Source organism: Ananas comosus, linkage group 6 (genome assembly GCF_001540865.1).
Source record: "Ananas comosus cultivar F153 linkage group 6, ASM154086v1, whole genome shotgun sequence".
Classification (NCBI taxonomy): Eukaryota; Viridiplantae; Streptophyta; class Magnoliopsida; order Poales; family Bromeliaceae; genus Ananas; species Ananas comosus.
Genome location: NC_033626.1, coordinates 919384 through 929658, shown reverse-complemented (window position 1 = coordinate 929658; position 10275 = coordinate 919384). Strand labels below are relative to the sequence as shown.

The 10275-nt window shown below is 36.2% G+C and overlaps 1 protein-coding gene across 2 annotated transcripts; it reads right to left on the bottom strand.

Moving 5' to 3' along the window:
* On the bottom strand, positions 569 to 5158 carry LOC109712237 (probable monogalactosyldiacylglycerol synthase 3, chloroplastic). 2 transcript variants are annotated; one of them, XM_020235695.1, is made up of 9 exons: positions 5082 to 5158; positions 4791 to 4808; positions 3924 to 4096; positions 3059 to 3220; positions 2787 to 2928; positions 2209 to 2433; positions 1763 to 1825; positions 1566 to 1640; positions 569 to 1221 (listed from the first exon to the last, which is right to left on the bottom strand). In XM_020235695.1, the coding sequence occupies exons 1-9, from the start codon at positions 5145 to 5147 to the stop codon at positions 961 to 963; spliced, it is 1185 nt and encodes a 394-aa protein (XP_020091284.1). In that variant the 5' UTR covers positions 5148 to 5158; the 3' UTR covers positions 569 to 960. The 2 variants fall into 2 exon arrangements, with proteins under 2 accessions (XP_020091284.1, XP_020091286.1); XM_020235697.1 differs by lacking the exon at positions 5082 to 5158 and having other exon boundaries at positions 4791 to 4966.

Below are 10275 nucleotides of genomic sequence, written 5' to 3'. Positions count from 1 at the left end.
AGAGACAATTTGGTGAGAGCCACCTCTTAAACCTGCAGGAGTCATCTTTAGAATCTCATGTCACCTGGTAATTTTGATCTATATGTTTGTGGTCTAGGTTTGGACTTGTTGAGAACGTTAAGGTCTAAATTGAGAGAGTTCGTAATATCCAAATAGTCTCACATTGGATGAGAAAAGAGGAATACAAGATTACGCATCTTAATAATAATAACTGAATTTAAACATAACTGAGAGAGTCTGTAACATTCAAATAGTCCCACATCGGATGAAAAAAGGAGAATATAAGACTACACATCTTAGTAATAATAACTAAATTTAAGCATTTTAAGATGGTTTGTTTGCTAACTAGTCAGGTCACTTACATTAAGTGATCTCAAAATTTATATTTTTTTTACTGCAAATGCAATGTGTATGTGACACCGCCAGATCAGTGGGTAAATAATATCGAAAATTGATAAAATTTGGTTTCATGAGAAGTCCAAATACCGTAGAGCATGCTTATCTATAATATTATAAAAGACAAATTTGAAAACAGCCCTAATACAAAGTCGCATGACACACAATTAACTTCCACAAGAGCTTATCAGCACAGCTATTACTAATATTGCAAACTTTGGTATCAAAATTAGTAACAAATAACACAAACAAGAAAACATTCTCCCGCACGCTTAGGTACATGCCATGCATTTTATACAAGGAATTGCAGTAATCTGTACAACAAAAGTCTATCATCCACGCCGTATAATAATTATACACGAATTTACGTCTAACAACCTAATAATACGTCGAGAACGACATCTGCGAGAATTATGTAGAGACTTCACCGCACAAAATGAGCCATGATCAGTACCAAAGAATGCCAATCCTAGCTGTACATATATGCACAATTCAAAACCCTCAGAGCAGAGGTTAGATTTGGGCGGTTTCGATCGATCAATCGAACAGCGAAACAGTGAGCTGTTATGGTGATTGGTAGAAGGTTGAAGTGAGGGGATAAGATATGCGCGATAAGGGACCTTGTTTCTCGGCGAGCTCATGGATATCCTGAACGATGTGGAACACTGCATCCGGCTGAGCCAGTTTAAGTGCATTCTCCGATATCCTTTTGAGCTCTCCTGATTCGGGGCCGAACCATTGCGCGACTAATTTGGCTGTCTCCTTCGGACTTTTTGAGAACACCCCCGCCCCGTTGTCAACGACATAAGGGACGTTTCCAACTTCCTGTGATATGATTTATGAAAATATTCTGTTAGGACCAAAGTAGAGATTGCTTCTGGTACAAAAAAGTTAGCATGATATCAAAGGAATGGACTAGTTTTAGGAGAAGTTTCGTGTTGTGATTATGATTTTATATAGAGATCGAAAGATCTAACATTCTTCATTTTCTTGTCTCTAGTTTATAGAAGAAATGGTTGCTTCAAATGTTTGTGTTAGCTTACAGTGGCTACTAAGCAATGCATCTGTGAACTTAAAAATGAAGCTGTTCGACACGAATGTTAGAGATAAGTTACCGTGCTTCTAATGCAAGTTCGGATTGCTTAAGAAAATGGCTTCTAATTACAAACCTGTCCAGGAATAAAGTCATTGAGGATAATGGGAAGCCCCCTTATCAGCGCTTCGGCAATAGTACCTGGCCCTGCCTAGAGACATAATTGATGAAATAAACACAGCATCAGAATTATAGTGAATTTTCTACCAAGATAATGCGTCGAACATAAAGTAGTGTATCACCAATTCAACTGAAATATAGAGATTAACATACCTTCGTAATAATGCAATCGCAAGCCCCCATCCACTTTTCCATCTGAGTCTCAAATCCCCTAATCTGTAGTGAAAAAGGAATTACTTTCTTAAATGAGAAATTTTAAAGTCATGCCTCTATTTCAGTTAACCTGCATGCGTCCAGAAGAGTTAAGTTTCCAAGTAAGATATGCAAGAAGATATAAGAGGCAACAAAGTCATATGCATAGAGGTGGTGAAAACAGAGATAGCTGAGGAGAAAAGATAATTCATCTAAACATTTAGTGGAGGAGGATTATAAAAGGGATTCGAATTCGGTTTCTCTAATGGATTCATATAATCAATCCCACTTGGCAAGAAATAAAGGCCGAATTAAGTTACCGCAGGCATAGAATGACATGACAATGCGAGTACCAACAATCACTGGAAATTTATAAAGTATAGCATGACATGCTAGCATGCAAGTACCTTCACAGGGATCTTCCACTCGAGAGCACCTAGTGTGGAGCTTAAAGATTTATTACGGCCGCAGATAACAATCAATTGCCCAATTGGCCTTCCAAGCTCTTCGTCAAAGAGTGATTCTCCAAGGGCCCTTGCAGTAGTCTTGACTGGACCCATTCCCTCGCCACCTCCCATCAATAGCACAGCAGGCAATTCAGGGTCCATATCAAGCTCTTTTCTCAACTCTTCCTGCTCGCAAGGTCACATTCCACGATCAACTGATGAGAAATATGGCTTTGAAATTATGGGTTAAATACACATTTTATTCTGAAGTTTGATTTCAACTACATCCTCAAGGGTTCTAATTTCAACAATTTAGTCCCTAAAATTTGCTTCGCATAACAAGTTGTTCAGTTACTCTGCCAGGTCTTACAATGTTGGATGTGGTGCTGTTCTTTATATGATAGACTAATGGAAGGAACTAGTCATTACACAAGACAAACTTCAGAGACTACATTGTTAACTTGGGACTCTGAGGACATATCATAAATCATCCAAGAACAGAATTCTAAAATAAAATGTAATGGTCGGCAAAAACATACCTTTACAAGTACCGCACGACAAAAGGACGGTCTAATTGGCAAGCCAAACACACGAATCTGCGAAGGCTCTAGGCCCTCGAGCAATGCCCTCTTTGAAACCTCCTCTGAAGGGCAATAACATCTGTTGACACTGGTATGAAACCTGAAAAGTTTTTTATTCTTTGATTAATTTAAGGTTATAAGATCTAAAGTGTTTCTTCTCAAATGCTTCATGAAGAAGGTAAATGAAAGTGGCACTTAGAATTTTTCCTTCACAAACCAGTTGGGCATACCATGTAGGGTGGCAAGTATTTAGGTCTGTGATGACGGTGACGAAAACAACTCTATTTTGAAGGGCCTGCCATTTGAGAACCCACAGAGGAATGTGTTGCATGAGGGGATGGACGCTGATGATGATGTCCGGCTTGTACTTCTTCAGACCGGCCTCAAACTTCCTTCAGCCACAAATGTTAAGCAACTCAGATACCAATCAAGTTTCGTATGACGTGTGTATTTTTAGTAAAATACAAGCTATTTTCTGCAGGCAGCATTTTAAAATTTAGGGACACTGTTTTCTATTCTTGAAGGATTTCTGGTGCTCATTTGGCCCTGCTTCTAGAACATGCCCTGCTCTTGAGACGCAGGGTTCAGGCATTTTCGCGAACAGTAAAGGTTGAAAGATTTTTGCTGCAGTTGGGAGCCAAAAGTTTCTCAACCCTAGAAACAGAAGCTGCGATTTCAAGCTTGCTCTTCTAGCAGTATCAGAATGCACCTATTCTCCTTTCAACACACATATTGAAACAACACTTTTGCAGGAACTCTAGCTGGGCCAAACAGGACTGGGCATAACTACACAGACATTTGAAAGTCTTGCTAGGCGATGCACATTTTCATATTATCCAAGATATAGTGATAGCATTCATTTTTCAGGGAAGAAACCTAGATGACAAGTGCATTATATTTAAATATCATTACATTAAGAACCAGCCTCACTTTTTAAGGAAATTTTTTTTCCCCTGTTTCCCATACCAATTCTCCATCATAGACTACGACTAAATTAGTACTTAAATATAAGACATTTGAAAAGGTTCTGTGTCTCCCTCTGTATGAATCACTGTTCCAAATTTCACAACAACAAGCAAGACAGATAATCCATACGTGGCATAGAAGGCGGCGAGTGCGGCGAGATAGGAGTTGTGGACCCAGCGAGGGGAGGTGGAGTGAAAGGCCACTTTCCACAGCTGGACATGCTTCAGCATGAACTTGTAGGATCTCTCCATGTTATTCAGTGGCCATCCTGCATGATCTTTAAACAAATCCTTAACAAACACCTGCAAAATTTTAAATCGAAACATCCATTTAGAAGATCAAAAGCACAATTTTAAATCAATTTAAATTAAAAAAAAAGACAAATTTACAGTTGTGGCAGAGGAAACGGGAAGAGCTTGGTCCCCTTTTAGTCAAAGTCAACTACCAGGTAAGCAGAAAAAATATTGTCCTTCATAAGCAATTCTTTTGACACAGACAATTTGATAAGCAATTTATGTGCACAAAATCTCAGGTAAAGATCTATGGAGACCTTCAACTCTAATTTTTTTTATTGAGAAATTATATAATTTTTTATTATGTTAATCTAAATTACTTTAAATCAAGTTCGAGATTCGTGAAAATTAAGCAACTAGTTATCAAATAGTTGACAAAATAGCTGAAAAAATATTCAAAACAATTTAATTTAACTATACCACTGTTTAAATTGGACAAAATTCTCAAATTAATTCACTAAACTAACTAAAAATTTTTTAAAAAATGAGGGGTCTATTTGGAAATGGCCTATAGTTGAGGGAGTCACAGTAAACTATTCCTTATAGTCCAAGAGTGCACGTTGAAGCAACAATATTACGAAGATAAGGGAAACTCCTAAAATTGGCAAAAAAAAACTAAAAAAAAACCCTAATTAACAAAGAGGCGAAGCATAAATACGAATTAAACGGCCAAAATAAAACCCTAAGAACTAAGCACCCGCACCTTGTAATCGTCGCCGAACTCGATCCGGAACGCGTCGCGGAGGGCCTCGGCGGAGGCGCGGTGGCCGCCGCCGGTGTCGCTCATGAGCACGAGCACGTTCCTCGTCCGCTCCGCCCCGATCTGGGCGAGCTCCACCGTCCCCTCCGCCTCCTCCTCCCCCCAAAACACTACCTCGCCATCGCCCGCGCCACCTCCTCCCTTATCGACCTCCGCGGCGTCGCCATCGCCCTCCGCCGTCGCCGGAGAAGGAAACGATTCTAGAGAGAGAAAAAAAGGTGGANCGTCGCCGAACTCGATCCGGAACGCGTCGCGGAGGGCCTCGGCGGAGGCGCGGTGGCCGCCGCCGGTGTCGCTCATGAGCACGAGCACGTTCCTCTTCCGCCGCCGTAGGGTAAACTCAAGCTCCGCCGCTGCTTCTTCCTCCTCCGCTGCCGGAGCCGGTACGCCTCCACGCTCCGCGCCACCTCCTCCCTTATCGACCTCCGCGGCGTCGCCATCGCCCTCCGCCGTCGCCGGAGAAGGAAACGATTCTAGAGAGAGAAAAAAAGGTGGAGAATGAGAGAGAGGAGAGAGGAGAGAGAGGGGCTTATATATGAAGAGAGAGAGAGAATTAGAGAATCGGGAATAGATGCGGGAATAAAAGTTATTCCGCATTGGTTGGTGGGGGATTAAGTGGTTCGTGTAATAATAGCCGTGTGATTCTGATCTCGCGGTGGGGTGTAATCCTACAAGTACACGCCTCGTACGGAGAGAAATTACTTCGTGGACCTAGTGTACCTTTTACACCATAGACCGACTTCTTTTTTAGAAAATTTAAGGTAAAATTTATGTGTGGATTTTTTTATCTTTGTACTTTTAATATAAATTATTATGCTGTATTTATAAATATAACATTTATTTTTATTTAAATTAAAGGTTTTTATTTTTAAAATTAAATTCAAATTGTTAATTCGATAGTAAAAATAATATTAAAGTTTAAAAATATTGATTAAAATTAAATTTTAAATTTAGATTTAGTTTATATTATAGTTAAAAAAATAAAAATTGTTAACTATTTAAACTAAATGATTCTAAAACAAAAAAGGAAAAGAGGAGCGACGAGGAAAAAGAAATCGCGGCCTATGTGTAGGAAAATATCGCGGTCCACGAGGCTGCACTCAGCCTCGTGGACTGTGTGGAGTGAGAGGTCCACCGAATATTGCGGTCCACGAGGCTGCACTCTCATGGACTGTGTGGAGTGAGAGGTCTACGGTGGACTTTTCGCTCCACTCCCCCTTTTTGTGTCTGTGTGGCTGGTATGCTTATAGAAGCATGGAGCCCTCCGTGCTTCTACTTTATTTTCGATGTCCGGACTTTCGAATCGACGATCGGCTCCGTTAAAGTTGATCTAGAGTATTTGAAGTACCTAGAAAATAAATTTTGTGATTTTTCGATATCATTTGCCTAGTGATCGAAGGGGCTCAAAATCAATAATTTTAATAGCTGTGGTGAGCCGGTTGCAAGTTTAACGGTGTAGAAATATCCAAATCGCATGAAATTTTGATAGAAAATTCTTTATACCATATAAAACAAGATCAATAACTTTGATATAAAATTTTAATGTCATATCATCATATTTTGTAAGATTTTTATAGGTCATGACTACTATACTATTATAAGTATTGAAGCTCTCGTACTCATAAGTTGTTTTTAATGATGGAGCTTCCGAATCGACGATCCAATCCGTTTAATATGATCTAGAGTATTTAAAACTTCTAGAAAATAAATTTCGTAAAATTTTGAAATCATAATAAAATCCATTAAGTGGGAATAAAATGAACGGTCAAAATCGAACGACGTCCTAAAAAAGAATGATCGGATCCTTCAATTCAAGATCGGAGTTATTTATCTTTATCTATATAGTGAATAGAATTTTCTATCAAAAATTCAACAAATTCCGATTCTTTTACACCGTTAAACTAGCAAGTATTCCATATCGGCCGTTAAAAATTGTCAAATTTGTGACCTTTTGATCGTAAGATAAATAATGTCGAAAATTTATAAAATTTGATTTCTAAAAGTTTTAAATGCTGTAAATAATGTTTAATGATGTGGATCGTCGATTCGGAAGCCCTATCATCGAAAACAACTTATGAGTACGAGGGCGATCGTACTCATAATAGTATAGTAGCTAGACCTATATCCAATTTTATTTTTATATTTTATAAGAATTATAATTATTTATGCATGATAATAGCATAAAACTAAAAAAATTTTAATTAAATAAACAAATTTTTATTCCGAATTTTTAAATGATAAACGTAAAATTTTCGTATAAATCGCGTATACGAATTATTGGCGAATCTAATTTTTAAACCGTATTTTTCAACGAACTTAAAAATTGAGATACGAATTTTATTCGTATTTTATCCGTATCGAATTTTTATCGTATTCGAATTAACTAACTATGGTTTAAAGACATGAGGTTTAATTTAGGAAAGGTAATAATACAAAGATAAAATGTTGGAGGATAAAAATGAAGGAAGGTGGAATATTTTAAATTTACAAAAATGGCATATTATGAGGATGGAAAATTATCAAAATGCCCTCATTGCAAACTCCATGTAATAAAAAAAAAATTTTACCCTTATTAAAGTGGTGACCGATACCTATACCCCCAAGTGCCAGTCACCCTCTTTTAATAGGTCTATCGTTACCGTCCATTTAAAAAATTTTAATGGTTGAGATTTGTTCGGTGCATAGAAGCATTGCTCAACGCATCTAAGTTTTTTTAAATTTTGCATATTTTGCATCTTTATTTTTGGACCAATAAAAATATAATATTATTAAATATTATAAAATATAATATTGAATATAATATTATTTATAATATTTAATAATATTATAAAATAATATTTAATAATATTTATAAAAAATAAAATAAATAAATAATTTTATAAATGAATCTCTCTCCATATAAGATTTTATTCTCCACAAATTTTAAAACCTGCCGAATAGAATTAAATGAATTTAATAACTTTTTTGACTTTAGTATACTTTTGGTTCTTAAACTGACATTTAGGCCCTACAGTTTTAATTTTTTTAATTTTTGATTCTAACATTTATATTGTTACAATTAATATAGTATTTTAGTCATTTCTATATTATCAACTGTAGTTTTACTACATCACTCACATTATATTATTATATTTAGATGATTAAATTATATTATAAAATAAATTATAATAATTTATAAAATTTGAATGAAAATTATAATAAATTAAAATTTGAGATCTATAACAGCCTTATCTTTTTTGCTTTAAAATTTATAGGCTGACGTGGTGGACCAGGTCCGCAGAACAGTTAATTGTTGTGGTCGCACCGTGGACTAGGTTCATGGAACACTTTAACATGTACCAAGTAGTATTGCTACATTATACATATTCAAACAAAAAGTCAACACGAAGGAAATGGACTTTAGCGGTGGAATCGAGCCGAGCTAGAGCGAGCTTACCTCAGCTCAAGTTTGGCTTGAAATTAATTTCGAGCCTAAATTTAGACTCAAGCTTGGTTTGAAATTAATTCAAGCTGAGCTTGAGCGAGCCTAACTTCGAGTCGAGTGAGCTCGAGCTTTAAACGAGCTGCTTGAAATTCTTAATATCGTGCAATCTATAGTTTTATTTTTATAAAACATTATCTAAAATTTGATATAAAAAATCTAATAATTTAACATACAATTATACAAAATAAATACATGAAATACGATATTATAATACTAAAAAAATTAGAGAAAGCGACTCTGCGAGGAAGTGAAAAAGAGAGAAGGAGAGCAATTAAAATAGGATTTTACTGGTTTGATTTTGTGGGCCCAATAATCTAAATTCTATTTACATATAATTAAAATACATAATATATATTATTTTATATAATTAAAATATATTATATATAATTATATATATATATATAGAGAGAGAGAGAGAGAGAGAGAATTTGGCTACTATATATACTTTTATGAATATAAATCCCTTTATACTTATAAGTTTTCGACCGTTAGATTTATCCTTTTGACCATTTTCATCTGTTAAATTATACTATTCAACGAACCACCCACTCAATCTTAGGGGACCACTATCATTCTAACCGTACATCAAACGGCTGAAAATTTATAAGTATAAAAGGGTCTATACTTTAGGGGTGGAAACGAGCCGAGCTCGAGCGAGCTTATGTCAGCTCAAATTCGGCTTGAAATTAATTTCGAGCCTAAATCTAGGCTCAAGCTCGGCTTGAAATTAATTCGAGCCGAGCTCGAGCGAGCCTAATTTCGAGTCGAGCCGAGCTCGAGCTCTAAACGAGCCGATTGAAATTCTCAACATTATATAATCAATAGTTTAATTTTTATAGAACATTATCTATAATTTGATGCAACATGTTCAATAGTTCAAAATACAAAATAATTGTAAGAAATGTGAGCTAGGGTGACTGCCTGACTGGATGAGGGTCAGAGAGAGAGAGAGAGGGGGAAAAAAATTAGAGATTTGGGAATTTAAATGTTATCATGTTTTAGGGTTATGTGCAACAGTGAAAGTCTGAAAGAGAGAGTGTGTTATGTAAATTTAGAGTTGGGCTCAATTGCACGATTGTACTTGTTGGGTTTATTTTATGGGCCAACAATAATGACCCAAAATAAATTAAAGCCTATATATAATTAAAATACATTATATATATATATATATATATATATATATATATATATATATATATATATTTCGAGCTTTCGAGCTTTTCGAGCCTAATTCGAACGAGCCGAGTAATACTCAAGCTCGGCTTGAAATGAATTTCGAGCCTTTTATTTTGTTCAAGCTCGGCTCATTTAATTTCGAGTCGAGCTCGAGCGAGCCAAATATCGAGCCGAACACGAGTCGAACGCGAGCCGGCTCGCTCGTTTGCCAGCCCTACTATACTTATAAGAGTATAGTAGTCCGAGCCTATATATATAGAATTAGGCGACTACGCTATTAATAGTACAAACCGCTTGCTATTAGATTTTCGAGCCTTAGATGAAGGGATGTGCGGTCAGGATGATAGTAGCCCCCTAGGGTTGAGTGGGTGGCTAGTTGAATAATATGATCTAACGAATGAAAATGTCCACAATGATAGATTTAACACCAGAAAACTCGATAGTATTAAATGCTTGGTACTATCGATAGTATAATAACCAGACTCTATATATATATAGGCAGATCTAACAGCAGAAAACTCAATAATACAAAGCGCTTACTATGGATAGTATGGATCGTGTAGTAGCCGGACTATATATATATAGAGAGAGAGAGAGAGTTCGGCTACTATATTATTGATAGTACTAAATATTTGGTACTATCGAATTTTGTGCCATTACATCATATTATTCAACTAACCACCCACTCAACCCTAGGGGATCACTATCATTCTAACCGCACATCCCTTTATCCAAAAATCAAAAACCTAATAGCAAGTGATTGGTACT

Coding starts and splice junctions, on each gene's coding strand:
- LOC109712237 (XM_020235695.1), bottom strand. CDS start 5,147: ATGAGCGACACCGGCGGCGGCCACCGCGCCTCCGCCGAGGCCCTCCGC. Junction 1,826..2,208: donor AGTGGAAGATCCCTGTGAAG/GTACTTGCATGC, acceptor TTTTCACTACAG/ATTAGGGGATTTGAGACTCA. Junction 1,222..1,565: donor ATGACTTTATTCCTGGACAG/GTTTGTAATTAG, acceptor ATCATATCACAG/GAAGTTGGAAACGTCCCTTA.